The following is a 17,945-nucleotide window of genomic DNA, read 5'->3' as shown; positions in this document are numbered from 1 at the left end:
AAACGTATACATATATATATGTGTGTATATACATATATATATGTATATACACACACACACACACACATATATATATATACATACATATATACATACATACATATATACATACACATACATATATATATATATATATATATATATATATATATATATATATATATATATGTATATATATATACACATATATATAGATATATATATATACACAGATATATACACATATATATGTATGTATATATGTATATGTGTATATGTATACACACATATATACATATGTATACGTATATATATGTATACGTATATATACGTATACATATATATACGTATACATATGTATACGTATATATACGTATACATATATATATACATATACATATATACATATATATATACATATACATATATACATATATATATATATACATATATACATATATATATATACATATACATATATATATATATATATACATATATATATATACATATACATATATATATATATATATATACATATACATATATACATATACATATATATATATATATATATATACATATACATATATACATACATATATATATATACGTATACACACATATATACGTATACGTATATATACGTATACATATATATACGTATACATATATATATATGTGTGTATACATATACACATATATACATACATACATATATATATGTTTGTGTGTATATATGTGTGTGTTTATATACACATACATATATACATACATGCATACACATACAAGTGGATCAGACTGTTTCAATGGCAGATGTCAAGCAGCCTGCAGCTTTTATTTCCCTCTCTTACTTATTTTTTTGCTGTGCTGTGGAGTTGCTTGTGTTTTAATGTCCCAGCATGCACTGCTTCATGGTGGGCAGGTGTGCTTGTGGTGTCTACGGAGACCCCAGGTTGATTTTAAGATACACACACACGCACACACACATGCATACATTGCTCCACACACGCACAATCACACTGATACATGTACACTGAAAAAAAATTAAAAAAAACACGCACAGAAGGAAGCACTAGTTGATTCAGAATGAGAGGACGGCTATTAAAGTGCAATATCTACATGGAACCCACCCACCCCCCCAAAAAAAACAAAAAAACAAAAAACAATCCAGAGACCTTCACGGTGACGAAACACTTCGAGTTCTCCCTCTGATTTTCCCTGAAAACCACTGTGGTTGGCGCCCCCTATCCTGGGTAGAGAGGCTGCAGTGCCCTCTACAGGCCAGAGAGGGGTATAGCAGACAGCATCTGGTTTCTGTGCATTTGCATTATTATTATTATTTATCATTATTTTCTTCTTAATTCCCCCACTATCGCCACTCTGCTGCAGTCTCAAACATGAGCAAAAGTCATCCGGCGATGGCAAAAAAAATAAAAGAAAACCACAGATCCCGAGCCGGTTTTTCCTGTTTCTGTAATTGTGCAAAAAGGAAGTGACAGACATCACAGGATGAAAAAAGGACGTCGGAGTTAGCGCCGCCGGTGTCTGGGAAAGTGGTTGAATCTCCTTCCATCAGAGAGCGAGGGAAGCGTCCCTGTGTGCAATTTGTTTCGGCGGGAAACAACAAACAAACAAACAAACAAAAACAAAAAAACAACGGGCAACGTCCCACGTTTTCCGACGAGTTCTCCTCGCTTCCCAGGACCGGATTTTTTTTTTTTTTTCGTAAATTGGCAAATAAAAGAAAAAGACGTACAAAAAAACGAGAGTTGTTTACATTGTGCCGTGCTGTGAGTGCATAAACAGCCTCGCAGAATCCCCATCCAGGCTGTGATGCATCCTGACAAAAAAAAAAAAAAGAAATTGTCTTTTTTTTGCCGTTTCGTCGGTGAAACGACTCAGATTCGATCAGGCAGGTGGGCGAGGGGAGCTGGCGGGAGGGTTGTGGGAGAGGGCAAGTGAAAGCACTGACAGTATCTGATCCCTGATGCCAAACGCAATGCCAGGGGGGCGGGGGGGAGGAGGGGAGCTGCCGAGGACAAGGCCCTCCTCCGGGGGTCAAGGGGCGAGTGGGGGCCATGTTCTGACTTCAGGGAGAGTCTCGACGGGGGGGTTGGGGGTGGGGGGGTTGGTGAGAGTCCTGGGAGTGGGTTTTTTTCCCCCTCCTCTACCTCTCCGGCTGATTTGGTTTGTGGATAGAAAGAATGCTTTGGAGATATCTTGTGGGAAATCTACAGGGGCCACACCAACAATCAACAGGGGTGAGAGGGATAGCCCCCCCCCCTCGACATCTACAGGCATGCGAGATGGGGAGGGGGTCAACAGTAGGGGGCGTTACTGCAATAACAGGGCCGCCATGCCCGAGATGGCGGGCATCCAGAGGACTGGCACCGTGTAATGGAGGCGGTGGGGGTGATGGGTTTGGGGTTGGGGGGGGCCGCCCTTGTCTTCGGTCAGTTGGGACGGGACAAAAGGGACGACCAGCGGATAGGTCCAGTCTTATTGAAAAAGACAGGGTTGGGGGGAGGGGGGGGCTGAGGGGCTGCTATGGTGGCGTGGAGGTTTTGGTATCCAGGTCTGTCGCTCTCAGTCCTCCAAGCACATGGGCAGGTTGACGAAGGTGAACACGTTGTACTCGATCATGATGGAGATGCAGAGGAAGATGGCGTACAGGACCAGGACATAGATGCCCAGCTTCAAGTCCAGCCTCCATTTGTTCAGGTGGATCCCCAGCACCTGTGCACAGAAACAGAAACACACACAGAAACACACACACACAGATGTATCAGATATATCAGATAGCAGAGCCAGTGTTGCCCTAGTTGAAGTTCAAATTCTAGAGCCAATCATTCAGTAATTCATTCAGGTGCGTCTCCCCCACGTGCTTTCACAGACAGCAATTATGCAACGATGTATACTGCTGTATCTGGCGACCCCTACTGGCCAAACAGCGTGGACACGTGAATATGAGGTGTGTGACAACGAGACAACTCTGTTTACGTCGGGAAAAGCACGACCTCACACAATCTGTACTTCAGTAAAAAATATTGACATCTGCAATAAAAAAAAAATAATAAAAACTTGTAAAAATACTGATTCAACATCTTTACTGAAGTAAAAGTAAGAAAGTAGAGGTTCTGAAATGTACTTTAGTAAAAAAAAAAAAAAAAAAAAAAAAAAAGGCAAATGAAACAATGCATTAATTCTTAATATTGCAAAAATAAAAAAAGTTGTGGGATAATAATCTGGACTGAACTGACCAGAGGTCTCTGGTCATCTGGATCATTTTTAACAGCTCTGGTACTCTCAATACTATATTTGTTTTCTGTAGCATAACCAAACTGTAAGCAGTCATAGTTATGACAGCCATTATTTGATGTTGACACTTTTAATATAGAAAAATAACCAACATCATGTTCAATATTTGTATTTTTCTCCATATTGACAACGTACTGAACAGTGACACCAACGCCAAGGTACTGTAAAATAATGTCCCTCTAAAATAAGATCCTGAATTTGTTTATTTTAAAGGCTTTTAAACACAAAAGCAACAAGCATGTGTTCCAAATGCAAGGCCTATTCAGTACAAATACTTGTGTAAAAATGTAGGGAGTGAAAGTATAAAGCTGCCAGAAAAAGTACAGAAAATGACCTGAAGTACCTGAATAATCTACTTAAGTACAGTAACGAAGTACTTTTACTTCAATACTTACAACATCTGCTTACTATGAGCATATTTGTGCTCACATGATCGTTATTTGTCACCGTAGGTGTTGTGACAAGAGCAGGTGGCAAACAACGTCATTCCCTAATCTTTCTGATGATGATGCTCTTGCAGAACTCAGTTCATCACAAGTAAATACAAGCTGCAAGTTTGGTCCAGTGAGTTGACTTTGTTTGTGTCAAAGTTGGGAGAAAAACTGTAGATAAATCTGTCTGGCAACACAGGAGCGTCACTCCTGTCGCTGTCCGGAATCGTTATTGCTTGAAGAAAGGTGTGGAGAAAGAAGGAAGTGCAGGGAAGAGAACAGGATGTTGCCTCTTTGGTCTGTCTGTCTGCTCTCAAAATGTCATTGTAGAAAAGTGAAAAGCATGACTGCAGCCTTGTCTTTGCTGTTACCTTCCTTTTTCTTCTTCAATACTTGTTTTAGCAGAAGTCGCTTTTCAGCTGTAGAAAAATATTTTTTTCTTTAGCGAAAATTGAATTTAATGTCAAGCTAAAAGGAGGAGGGGGGAGGGGGGTCATGAGTGAAGAGATGAAAGCCCACCGCGTTACTGTATGTGCAGCCAGTGAAATTTGCAGCCAATCTCCCGCAAATTGCAGTTCATGCGCATATTTTCTGCCAATTTGACCACAGTGCGGAACACAACAGAGTCCACTGTTCAGGTTTTGTTCTTTTGTCACAATGAGAAAACCTACAGTCCCCTGTGAATAAAGTGCATATGAGGATTGTTTTGGTTATTCAAAATACGGCCGCTAAGAACGAGTAATAGTTTGGGTTTTAGGTAAAGACTGGAACAAAGAGCCGTCTGTGATTATTGTCATACTGCAGTTTGGACACCGTTGCTTGGCAAGAAAGAAAAAAAAAAAAAAGAATAAGAACAATCAGGCCTCCGCACCAGACCGTTATTCCCAAAGAAACTGCTGAAATTTTACATTTTGATGAACCAGTTACGTAAGTGTGTCGCCCGTTGATTGCATAAGAGGGCATCGGCCGTGATGAGGGAACGTTGTCTGTCTGAATTAAAGCGGCCGAGGGAGGCACGCGACGGCGGCTCTGGAGTGTTGCTGCTCACCGTGAGGGCCACAGAGCCGAGCAGGAGCACCACCGAGTACAGCAGACCCCGGCTGTTGATCATCACCTGCAGGGGGAGGAGACGAGGGGAGAGAAATAGAGATGAGGATGGACGACTCATCTGCAGCCCTGGCGGACACAAATAATTCAAGAGCTTTTCATATATACATACAGACATATATCCACATATAAATAAACAAATACATACATATATACACACACACACACATATATACACACACCCACACACACACATATATATATATACATACATACATACATACAGGTACTACCCAGAAAATTAGAATATCCTGAAAGGGCATTGTGTTGTATTTCTGCAATTCAACTTAAAAGGTGAATGTGACATAATATATAAACAAATAATATGCAAATCAATATATTTTACAAGTTTTTATTTCATGCATTAGTTAGTGCAAAGTTAACGCGTTAACTTTGACACCCTTAATATATATATACATATATATATATACATATATATATGTATACACATACATATATATATATATATATATATATATATATATATATACATATATATATATATATATATATACATACATACACACACACATATATACATATATGTATGTATGTATATAGCTGTGTGTTGTGTGTGTGTGTGTGCACGTGTGTGTATGAGATGCATTGAGGGTAAAAGTTCTCTACCTCTGATCCGTAGCTCACACACATGGTCTGCAGTGCCCAGGGGACGCCCAGGCCCACCAGGATGTCAAACACATTGCTCCCAATAGTGTTGGACACGGCCATGTCTCCCAGACCTGCGGCAAAAAACGGAAGGAAGCTCTGAGTTGAGGCAAGCTGGTCTCAAGCATCCAGCTCCAGCGAGCCGTATTGTATTTTTTACCCAAAAAATAAATAAAGGTATTTTCCAATTTGCAATATCCACAAGGGCCTAAACCTTGTTTGGCTGCGTAGAGCCTATAAACAGCTCTGCGCTGTTCTCCCCAGGCCCTGGGCCCTGTAATAGCCACCCCACTTTTTACTGAGTTCTTGTAAATGAAAACATAAACTTTCTGAATACAGCCAGTGAAAGTTTTGAACTAAAACCTTCTACGACGGTAAAAGGCACTGGACTGTATACTGTATTATTTGAAAAACTTGGAACTTTTAATCCTTTACATACAAAAGCGGAAATAAAGGGACAACGTTAAAATTCCAATCAAACACAGTAGTAGTTTGAGTAGTATCAGTAATATTGGTAGTACATTAATCGTAAAGGTAGTAGTAGTCGTATTATAATAGTGGTGGTAATTATAGTGTAAATAACAGTTGTAGTACAGAAATAGTACGGGTCGTAGTAGTATAGTAATATTAGTATCGCAGCAGTGAGAGTACAAGTAGTACAGTAATAGTACAGGCAGTAAAACTAGCTGTTGTTGTAAAAGTAGAAGCGCTAGTCTTTGCCGTCATTGGTAGTTAGCACACGTTTTTTTTTCCACCTTCAGACAAATGTTAGAAAAAAATAAAACGAGGACGGCAAAAACACTGGCGTGAGTCTGTCTTTAAAAAACAAAGTTTCGGCCGACTCGGCAACTGACCCTGAGCGAACTTGCGGAGAAAAACATTGATCCGTTTTCGCGCATTAAAATGTAACATCGTTGTGAGTTCAGCCCTCGGGGGAGGAGCTCCTCGCCCTCAGCTCTGGGTAGCATCTCAGCAAGAACTCCAAGTACGCCGCGCGCACACCATATCTACAGGCGACAGGCCTTGATGGAATGCAGGCGAGCAATGATAATGGGGACGCTGGCTTTTAGGCGTGTAATAAATCCAGAGCGCAATCTAAAAATTGCCCCAGACGGGAAGGGATACCTTGCCGGGCCACGATGAGACTGGCTATGCAGTCTGGGACGCTGGTGCCGGCTGCCAGGAAAGTGATGCCCATGATGACATCAGGGATTCCGAGAGTGAAGCCAATTATAGTGACCTGGAAGAGAGTGAGCAGAGCGTTTAAGGCCTCAAGTAAAGAGCGTTTCTTGATTGAATTCCAAATCAAATGAAATGTCTGGCAGCAGCCGCTTGCTTAAATGCAACACTAACAAGCAGTAATAAGAAGGCTCCAACTGCAGTCTGAGCTACCAGAGCCAATCTACTGTGGCCAAGACATTTTTCAGCACGGCAATGAGGAAGTGTTTCACCAGACAGAAGCAGTCATCACGCTTTTGATTACCAGTCATTTGTTGCAGAATTATGAAATGTACAAGGCGTATAAAGACAGAGATGGTGTTTTTTCACAAGTGAACCGACTTCATTAAATAACACGCAAGCGCAAATCCAACAAGTCTCAAATTGCTGCATGACAAAAACCCACAAACAAACCATTGAGTGATTCTGAGACGTGGGGCACATTTTTCCCAACTGAATGTCAGCAGAGCTGTCATTTTCAAACTCAACAACACGTCTAAACTTCTGCTGACTACTTTATCGGATTACGTTATTGTTAATTGTAACACGCTGTTCAGAGAAAACAATTCAGTACTCTGCGGTTAAACTCGTAAGTCCAGTTCTTGCAGCTCCACCTTGACATAATCTGATTAGACGTGTTTTTTTTTTCCAGCTGGCCAATCAGCTTCCTCCGATGATAAAGAGGGGAAGTTGGGTTCGGAGGTTAGCGATGCCGCGGTACGCGTGAGAACTTGGAACGTTGAAAGAAGAGAAAAGACGACTGTAGCGGCCCACTTGGAAATACTCGCAAGCGCACAGGGCTTTTACGGGGTGTTCTTTAATTCTTCTTCTCCTCTCATCCCTTCACGTTTTGACACCGTGAAAACTTCCTTTCGCTTTCCAAGGGCGCCAACTTGAACTTAATCTGCTAACCCTTTAGCTTCGCTGCTAACCCTTTAGCGTCGTCACTTCGTGATGATGCTCCGACTCTGAAGTAAGATGGAGCATGTTGCTTTCCGAGGCAGGAGCGAAACCCTCTTCGGCAAAGAGGAAATTGGCAGTTTTCAAAATAAAAGCACAAACAAAAAAGGTAACAACAACACTTCAAAATAAAATCACTGCCATTTACAACGACAACGGAAGCTTTTTCAAAGATCTTGGACACGCTGTGAACGTCCCACAAATCACCTTCTTTTGTTAAAGCCTTGAGATTTCTCTTTTGTCTATTTACTGGGCAGTTATGTAAGATGTATCCCACGGCCGAATGAAACTTTTAATCAGGATTGTCAAGTCACACTATAAAAAAAGAAATGATACCTCCTCAAGAGGTTAGTGATCACTTTGTGCGTGACGCTCAGCTTCTTGGGGGTAGTTTGGGTCAGCAGACAAAGATCTGCTGTTTGCCACAATTAAAGTCATGCGAGCGGCTAAATACCAAGTCTAAACTCAGCACCAGGATGTGTGCTGTCACCACGGTGTCCTCAGAGAGCGTTTTGATCACCGCGGAGGGCACAAACAAAGCACCCAGGGGCTTATTATTATTAGCTTGAACCGCTAAATATGGAAGCAGCTGAAAATAAGAATGAAAAAAAAACCCAAACCTTCAAGTTAAAATTCATGCACATCTCTAGAAAACTCTCCAGACGCAACATTGCCATGCAACTCTGAGGAGAAAAGGTCTTGGAGAAGATTGCAACTCGTTTTTTTGTTGAATAATAGGGCGATTAAGACTCGACTCACCATCCAGACCATGAAGTAGGAGAAGATTGCGATCCACAGGGTGGACAGGAGGAAGGACAACATGAAGTATTTCTCCCAGCGTGGTTTGGCACAGTTTGGAACGGTGAAGAAGAGCAGCAGCAGCAGAGGCCACGAGATCAGCCACTTGAACTTGTTGCCGATACTTCCTGCGGAGGACAAACAAAAACAGATCGATCAACAAAAAAAAAATGAGCCTCTTCAAATTCCAAACATTTTCACGGTTAGCCGTCGCATGACAAGTACAGATAAATACTGCTGAAACTAAAGTGTATTGCAGTAACTGGGAAGATCCACTGTAAACGACTGACACTGAACTACTTTGAATTTCAGGGAAATGCAACAAATCACCTATGGCATGAGAAAAAAAAATGATTTGGCCATTTGGACGGTTTTGCTTAAGCCGAAGATCAGTGCACTCCTGATCAAAACCTTAAGACCAGTTTAGAAATTGTAAGAATTTGCATTGCACTGCTGGATCTAAAGAAGGTTCAAAGTAGAGCTTAAAAACAATTGAACTGAAATAGGTTGTTCATCAGCTGATCAAACGTTTAAGACCGCAGCCTTTAAAAGATAAAATCTGTGCAAAAATTTGGAATCCAATTTCATTTTCTGTCAAGATCTCTTGATGGCAACGGCAAAAAAGCTCACTGTCTTAGAACACGGTAGGATTGTTGAGCTGCATCAGCAACACACAACGTGCCATCGCTGCTGAGGTCGGACCCCATAAGACAGTCATTTAGAATTTTTTTAAAAGATCCTGGGGGTTACGGAACAATAAAGATCCGAATGGCTGTCCGTCAAGACATGGTACGATCCTCGACCCAAACTAAGGCCATTACTGGTGCTGACTGCAGCCCAAGAACCATCAGACGGCATCAGCGAGGGAAGGGCTTCAAAAACAACGTCTCCTTCAACGCCACAAAATTGCCCGTTTGGACTTTGCAAGGGTCCACCAGACCACGGTGCAACAAAAATAGGCCTTCGGTGAAGCCATCTTCACCACTTGGCCTTGACCTTCCCACTAGCTTTCTAGACACGCTCGCATCAAGCATGCCCAAACAAATTTTAGAAGTGATCAACAAGAATGGTGGAGCAACTCATTACCGAGTGTTTTTTTTTACCCTTTAATTTCTGCTTTGAGGGGGCTTCAGGGTTGTTGTTTTTTTTGTGCTATGGTCTTAAACTTCTGATCAGCTGATGAACAGCCTATTTAAGTTAAATTGCCGTTTTCAATAAATTGCCTGTTCAAAAATGTTGGTCTCTTGCTTCCTTTTCTTCTTTTTGGAATTTTGAAGCTCCAAGTAGAATCTTCTTTGGATCCAGCAGCGCAAAATTCAATTTCTTGCAATTTCTTAATTGGTCTAAAGATTTGATCAGGAGTGTGGTATTCTCAAGGAGGTACCATCATCCATGGCATGTAACTACATGACATTGTATTCATCATGTACAACAACAAATCACACACTTGGAATGTGAAAGGGCGAGATGGTGTCGTTCTCTGGGGTCTCGCTGGGTTTGTCCTCCGGCACGTTTCCGTTCTCGATCTCCACCTTCCCGTCGATCACTTGCGTCTCCACTCCATTGGTGGCTTGGACCAACTTCTGGCGCTTTCAGGAGAAAGAAACTAAGTCAAGGGGCACGGGGGGCATGCTTCTGCATCGACTTCCTGGAATATTGAGGGTCAAACTTGAAATATACCGAAAATAGTCATATTAATTTTATGATTTTCAAGTTTCCTTCTTTTTTTTTTTTTTTTGACAAAAATCAGCAAGTACTAATAAATAATTATTGCTGCCCCCCCACCCTTATAAACCCGTGAACAAGAAGAAGAAGAAAAAACAGTTAGCCCCTGTAGCTTTGGCTAGTTTTAGCCAAGTAGAAAAGAATCCCCCAAAATAACACGAGACAACCGGCGACAGGAAATTTCACTTTTACTTTAAAAGCTTTTCTCAATCATGATGTGTGAAATAGGTGAATTTCAGGAAACGTTCAATAAGGCAAGCTGGGTAAGGTCCCACCCCGCCAACAGCTTTAAGCTAATGTTAAAAACCTAGCTACCTTTGTGACTAGCGTAACGATCAAAGGAGCAGCGGAGCCACTTTCATGGAAGCAGCAACCGGCAGCCGTACCTCTGTTATGATGAGGCGACTGGCCATGCGCAGGCGGGTTTTGGGTCCGAAGTGGCTGGTGACCATGACGCGGAGGCCGGCCTCCGGAAACCTGAACTTGGAGGGACTGGCGTTCATGATCTCATCCACCATCACCACCGATCCGCGGCTGTAAGCCTTGCTGGGCTTGACTGGTGGAGGAGAGGGCGCGGGGGGGTCAAGAGATGAAAGATTCTTAAACGAAATGTTAGGCATGAAGAGAAATCTTTTTTCGGCACAAGTTGTGTCTCCAGAGTGCGTGAGAGAAAGGCACAGAGGAGTCACTGTCTACTTCAAAAGACACTTTGTGTCTTAAACAAGACTGGATGCTGAGCGCGAGCATCAGAATCTCACAGTTCAAGCTGCACCTGGCAAGATGTCTTCCATCTCCACTGACTTCCTGTTTCACAGACTCGTCGACCTTCACACCACAGCCTGTCAATCACTTGTCATCTCAACACAAAAGTGGCCAGTGGCTTTTTTTTTGCAATGTCATCATTGTGTTTTTTGTTTTTTTTTAACTCTTAAAAACAATGAACAGAGTTGAACGAGCACAAAATCTTGCTGAAACACTGGTTAAGGTGAAAGTCAACCATTTCAAGAGCACCTGGGAAATTTAGCATAGCTTTTTTTTCTATGCTTATATTTTCAAACAATGGACACATAAGCATTAAACCTTATATGTTTTATCTGATTGCAATAGATTTTCTCATCAGCTTTGACTATTCAGTAGCAAAGGATTTCAATCAATTTATTGTGATTGCTTGTAATGAACATTACATTACAGTACTTTACAAGCATCAAGAAAGCTCCTCCTCTCACTGGATTAATCCCACCTTTTACAATAAAAACTCAATGAATGTCTGTTTTGTTCTGTTTGAGTCTCTAGCGCACAGCCTAAGGACAACATTGCGACAACCCTGCGCAGGGGTCAATTCCGGCTGGACTCTTAACGCACAAATAGGCACTCACAGAGTTTTCCTCTCTGAACTGGGAATGCGTGTACACCTACGATAAACTCTGAAGACTTTTTGCCAACTTAAGCAGAAATAGGGGGAGAAAAACACGTTAAAGACGTGGGACATTCAGCTTGTTGCCATCACATCCCATCATACGGTAAGTAAAAGGAGTCTGGCACCGCTAGCTGGGGTCGCCGCTACTTTCATGACATGATCTCTGAGCTCTGTGTTCGGCTTCAAATAGTTTTCCTGACTTGCCTGGTGGAGCTTTGAAGTCGCCCCCGCACCCCTGCTTGTGAATATTTATAGGAGGAGTGAAACCCGTGACATAAAAATTGACCTCTGATGGCTCTGATGTCTCAAGCCGCCACCGGGGTTGACTGGCATGTTAGCCAAACATGTTTCTGACCGCATCAGGTAATGACCCCCCATTTTTAAAGGTTCAGTGTGTAATATTTGGACATTTTGAAGAAGAAACGGCGACATCAAGTGGTGACATTTTAGACTGGAGAGTCTTTCACTCTCCCTCCCCCTCCTGAGCATGCCAGTGAGCTACTTTGGCCTGCGCACCCCGACCTGGATACCTCGTCGACCTTCTTCTTCACTGGTTTATTTGAAGATGCGAGCAGTCACTCTAATAGCGACAAAAGCTGTCAGGTGGCCTGGACTGTCCCTACCAGGCTTCCTTAGAAATATGGGGGGCACAAGACGGTGGCTAATTGGGAGTAAGACCACGGCTATATGTATATTCGCACATTTATGTGAACCGTTCTAAGGGCAGGAAAACCAAATTACTTTTATTGCAGTGCGATTATACTCTTTTATTAATGTATTTATGGGCAGTATGTTAAGTTTTTACCAACTTAAAAATTATAAATCAAGCCAAATATTACACACTGGACCTTTAAGTCCTTTACTTGTAGGTTATTAGAACACTGTGCTCTCGACAAGTTACAAGTAGCAGAGAGGAGTAGAGAGAAAGAAAAAAAAAGTTCCACAGTGTACTTATTTGCTTAACGCAGCCTTAATTTGACTCTTTATCCATGCAAGAATGCACATAAATTAATGGTGTAAACAGCAGACGGCGTAAACATTTCCCCCTTGTGAAATTCATTACCACTTCAGGAGCGCGCGGCTCGGCACTCCGGAGACCAACAGCAGGAAAGTACGCGAGCAGAGAGAGGGAGGGAGACAGAGAGAGGGGGAGAGAGGGGGGGGGGGAGAGAGAGAGAACTGGCACACACAAGCGAGAGGTGGTTTAGTAAGGCTAAACAGACAGGCGTGTCAACACTGCGGCAGCCAAAGTGAGAAGGGTTAAATGTCGCTGATTAGTTTCTGAAAGACAGCGAAGGAGGAAGAGAACTGGGAGGAAATACCTCAGCGTGGCATTTAAGGGAAGGAAAGAAAAAAAAAAGGTGAGCTTTAGCGAAGCGCTAATTATTTCCACGTTTGGAAGGGAAATTTGAGAGCCAAGAACTGTCCTCTGCCATCAACAGGCGTCCCCCAGGCGAGATTAAAGAATATCCTCATTAAAACCAAGGGCCTTTTCCTTTTCAAAGTGGCTTATCGCCGAGGACGCGGGGGCTTATCAGGCATATAGGGAATTAATGAAGGGGGACTTTATATTAATAATGAGGGGGGGGGAGGTGAGGAGGGAAAGTAATGAGCTGGATCTTGCCGATGACTAAAGTCCAGTGGCTTCTTGAGTTTCTCTGAAGGTTTGGTTGTGTCAGACGCCCTGGACAGTGTGTGTTTGCTTCCAAGCTGGCAGTGGGTGATGGATACAGACATAAGTGAAGTCGCACAATATTTTAGTTTACGTGGTTATTTAGCGCAAAAGGCGAAAGAATGCAACGCTGCTAGCCCTGGAACTAATTTCCATCGGCTATATTTGAAAACCCTAAACTAGCTTAGCGTAGCCATAGCAGCGAGAAACGCTAATGTTTAACAAAATGAACATACAATGATCTGCAAAGTGCCTGCTTTAGAACAGTGAATAAGTCGATGAAAAGTCTCAATCGCCCCCTGGTGGTGGAGGGCTAGATGTAGTTTATCTCCATTAGAATTATTTTCACTATTTAGCTTGAGGTCTATCATAAGGAGGTTCATGTTTTCGCTTGAGGATTATTTGTTCATGAAATGTTAAATTTCTTTAATCTGATGCAATCGCCAAGTAGTTCAGATACATGGAAGAAAGTGTCTGTGCAGAAGACATATTGCAAGTTTCCAAACACAATGAGAAATGCATCACTAGCTCAGAATGACAGCGCTTGTATGCGTTGCTAAGCTGTACACGTCTAAGCTGACAAATTCTTCATGAATTCCGTGCAAATTCAGCCATAACCACATTTTCATTTAGCTTTTCAGGGGGGCGGCAGGGAAGCAAATGAGAATATTCCAAAGTGTGCCACTACAAACTTTGAGAAACTAGGAAGCAGGGGACAGTGTTGGCTCGAAGCAGCGTTCCAAAGTTACGCTGAGCAGTGGAAAGCAGGAAGGGAGCCACGGACCCAGGTGAAAGGAGAAGTGTCCTCCGGAAGATCACAGCCAAATCAAGTCCGAATTCTCTGATTGAGTCACGCAGAAGGTGTTCGGGTTCGCCCGGCCTGTCTGATTAACCTTACCTGTCGAGAGCAAAGGCCATGACGGGTCGTCATCCCAAGCATAGTCATAACAAGTATTACCGTCCTCCATCTCACTGCTGGCTGCGGCGTTACCGTTGGCCACGTTCTTGGACTTCCCCATGAACAACCTCTGCATGGCAGAGTTGAATCTGCAACAGAGAACGAAACAAGAGCGTCAAGTTAAAATAAAAAGGGACAAAAAAAAAAAAAAAAGGTGAGAGATTTACATTCGCAAAAAAAAAGGGGGGGGAGGGCGCGAGTGCGAGCAGCCGGATCAAAGACGAGCAGGCTTGGAAACGGTTGCGCTAATTAGCTGGAAAAACCCACATTTGTGTAGAGTGTGTGTATACAGTTGAGGTGGCCTACTTTTTTGGGGGAGATAAGCAGCAACAGGCATTAACGACAGGGGGGAAATGTAAAAGAATATCTGAAATATGTTGCTGCGTTAAAGAAGATGAAAAGAAAAAAAAAAAAATGCTCCAGATTCCAATCAGCAGGCTTTCAGCCGCACAGGCCTGAAAAACGGGACCTTTTGAGTGCGATTACATGAGAATGGATGAGAAACGTTGAACACGCTGAATTCCTGTCTGCTATCCGTCCTGAATCACTGTTTTAGTGGTAGAGACGATAGAAATGATAGTTTCACTTTCTCACAACTCAAAATGGATTAAAGAAAGAAAAAAAAAAGAGAGATTATTTGAGACGTCAAAACTTAACGATTAAGTGTGTAATAAAACAAATTGTTCCAAATTGTTATACTCATATATTTGAGAATCATTCTACGGGTAGAAAAAAACCAAATTACTTTAATTGTAGGTCAATTCTACACTTTATTAATGCATTTATAGGCAGTATATTAAGCTTTTATCAATATAAAATTCATAAATCAAGCCAAATTTGACACACTGGAACTTCAAAAAAAAATAAATTATTGACAATGATTCAAACTAAAGTTACGCAATCAAAAACAAATGTGAGTCTGGATTTTCTCTGCTTTTTTTTTTTTTTGCGCTGTTTTCTGCACGTTCCTCTCCGCTCTAATGCCTTCTCCAAATTGGCAGCGCTCATGCTATTCCCGACCGGATTTTCCAAACAAACGCATCACGGCGAGGGCCCCCCCCCCGCCCCCCGCCCCCGGAGGTCGACCTCAGAGCGCTGATCGCTCCGTATTAAAACCCACTCGGCCCCATTTCTGAACCGAAACGGCCCGAAAACTGCGGAGATATTTTTAGGAGGCGGACGTCCTACGGCGAGCACTTTCTCTTCCTCCAAATGAGAAAGGAGAGGAGTGATCCCGTTAAGCCTTTGCTCTTAGCCACTGGATTAAACTCTTATGGCAGCGAGCGAGCAGACTGCCGCTGAGCGTCGCAGATTACCAGCTGGAAGGAGACTGGGGCGCGGCGGGGGCGACCCGGTCGGCATTACGGGCTGGAAAGAGGCGAGCGAGGCCATTTCCGACCGAGGCAGAGGACAGAGGGCCCTGCAGGTGGCTTTGTCAATGAAAGACGCGACACAATGAACTGTTTACTATAAGAGTAGAAATTCTGAGTGGAAACTTCCCTTCCATGAGTAAAGGCTTCGGTTTACTTGATCGTCGCTTTAATTGAAACAGATTTCCCATCTCAGCGGATGTTCCAGGCATTCTCCAGAGACGGATGACATTATTAGTCAACATCTGGGGTTTGGAATATGTGAATGGACCCTCCTCCACAGCTGGAAACTCACACTTCCTTCTCAAGTTTTAGCATGATTGTTTCTCATTTTTCCACGAGAAACAATTCTAAGAAAGTTCTTGAGGTCGATGGTGTAATAGTTGCGCTACCTTTCCAAGACTGACTGAGTGTATTTTTACATTTTAAAAGCACTGATCTCAAGCTTGCAGGGAATCCACAGCTCTGAACTTGCACAGAGAGAGTTGGGTGGTGCTACACATTTGCGTAGCTATAAACAGTATTTATATATAGTATATATGCATCATAATGAAATAATTGCAAAAAATACATATTTTTTTGATGTTCAAAAGGAGCGACAGAAACAAAAGCAAATCAAGATTTTTTTTTTTTTGTTTGTGGTTACCAAGGAAAAAAAAAGAGCAAAACTACATTTTTGTACCAGTCCTGGATTTGGCACATGGTGCTGAAACATCCAGTTTGGACCGGGACGGGACAGTGCAGGTGCAGAGGGCAGCATGTGGGTGACTGGGCTAAAGGAAATGTAACTTGAAGTCTTAACGCAATACATCACAATGCATGGGCTGTCCAAAAACCTTTTTCCACCGCTGTAAGCATGTTTCTGAAAACACCTGAGGTGAGAAACAGGCAACACAATAATAAAAGATTCTTGGGCGATAGTCAGCCAGCACTTCCTGGTTGGGTTGTTAGGTGTTAGCTGTTGTAGCTGTGTCGACTCTGCAAACTGAGCTAATTTGCATCAAGTTGAAGTCTAGTTGTGACTATGCAAATTACACACAGCATACAGACTCTTCCCGCCTCACCCATCATGCACCATGAGGCGAGACCTCCAGTTCTCCACAGAAAGAAATTTGGATGTGGATGTATTTGCCGTTTGTGTGTAGCGCTGGTTAAACACTGTGGGACGGTTGGTCGACTCCAAGTGAAAACAATCTAAATCCGATTGGTGGGCGTGCGTTTCCACAAAATATAAAGTGAACAAAAATATTAGGGACGTGCCGATACCAGTATCAGATATCAGATATCAGTACCGATACCGGTGCTGCGTACTCTACTCATACAAAATATTTGCCGATATCCTGACACCGATACCAGTTGTATATGACAACTTTGTTCAATGTGTGTTTGTACTGCAGCAACATCTGTGAAATGGCCTTATTGAGTACTGGGTATCGGTATTAGTGAGTAACGTAATAAAAGCACTCGTTCTCTATTCATTCTGTAAAGCGGTATCGGTGCATCCTCTGAAAAATGTATCACTTTACAAATGATACTGAGACACAGACAGCAGAGCGGATGGGCTCACTTCATAAGAAGGATGTATCCCGCATACATGACCACCAGCACCAAACTCTCCCACCTGGGGAGGGGAAACAGGAGGGGAGAGAGAAATTAGAATATTGTTTTCAGCCTTGATCTTAATGACACACGCAACGTATTTACACCACACTAGCTAGTTTAATGCTAAGCAAAGGATTTGCGAAACATCACAATAAATATTACAATAACGGGCTAACAGGAGTGATGCGGAAAACAACTTTTCATTAACAGACTTACAACAAATTGTTATTTTGTAAAGAAAGCACAAATAGCGTGAACATTTACAGCCAATAAATACGACTTACCAAACTATCTTCTCGTCATAGATGAACTGAAACAGATGAGGACAAGCATTTCTTGTGAGTTCAAATTTGTGAGCGAAAAAAAAGAAACAATTAAGAAAAATCTAATGTCACCGCCGGCCAAGCTCATTGAACGCGTCTTACCGCAATCAAAGCCACCACTGACAGGGTGTAGTAGAAGGAGTCCCGGAAAACGGCCCACCAGGTCAGAAGCACCACCTGGTGGTCGAAGGTAAGAAAAAAAACCCAACAACTATTTGAACTGCATTCACAAATGATAACGGCATAACGATTTATACAGATTTACAATGAGTGGAACTGAAATTGGAAGTTGTGTTTTCCTTGAGCAAGTAGTTTTCCAAGGTGCACAACTCAACAGCATAAAAATACACAAAATGATGCTGCTGCTGCTGCTGCTGCTGTTGCATGCGCGCGCGCAC

At 42.4% G+C, this 17,945-nt stretch overlaps 1 protein-coding gene across 3 annotated transcripts in view; it reads right to left on the bottom strand.

Annotated features, from left to right (window-relative positions):
• Positions 1–743: 743 nt before the first annotated feature.
• Positions 744–17,945, bottom strand: part of slc24a4b (solute carrier family 24 member 4b) — a 41,666-nt gene continuing 24,464 nt past the window's right edge. The window contains exons 7-17 of one of the 3 annotated variants that reach the window (XM_076037730.1): positions 17,650–17,724; positions 17,509–17,534; positions 17,190–17,243; positions 14,193–14,341; positions 10,592–10,761; positions 9,928–10,063; positions 8,442–8,608; positions 6,630–6,744; positions 5,466–5,578; positions 4,780–4,845; positions 744–2,718 (exon numbers count right to left, since the gene is read on the bottom strand). In XM_076037730.1, coding sequence (XP_075893845.1) covers positions 2,569–2,718; positions 4,780–4,845; positions 5,466–5,578; positions 6,630–6,744; positions 8,442–8,608; positions 9,928–10,063; positions 10,592–10,761; positions 14,193–14,341; positions 17,190–17,243; positions 17,509–17,534; positions 17,650–17,724 — 1,221 coding nt within the window. In that variant the 3' untranslated portion in view covers positions 744–2,568. Of the gene's footprint in view, positions 2,719–4,779; positions 4,846–5,465; positions 5,579–6,629; positions 6,745–8,441; positions 8,609–9,927; positions 10,070–10,591; positions 10,762–14,192; positions 14,342–17,189; positions 17,244–17,508; positions 17,535–17,649; positions 17,725–17,945 lie in introns of all 3 variants that reach the window. The other 2 variants (XM_076037729.1, XM_076037731.1) reach the window with 2 other exon arrangements.

Source organism: Nelusetta ayraudi, unplaced genomic scaffold, assembly GCF_046127955.1.
Source record: "Nelusetta ayraudi isolate G7.1 ecotype Tasmania unplaced genomic scaffold, CSIRO-AGI_Nayr_v1 ptg000052l, whole genome shotgun sequence".
In the NCBI taxonomy this organism is placed as follows: Eukaryota; Metazoa; Chordata; class Actinopteri; order Tetraodontiformes; family Monacanthidae; genus Nelusetta; species Nelusetta ayraudi.
The sequence above is the reverse complement of the archived record's forward strand: the minus strand, read 5'-3'. Positions and strand labels throughout refer to the sequence as shown.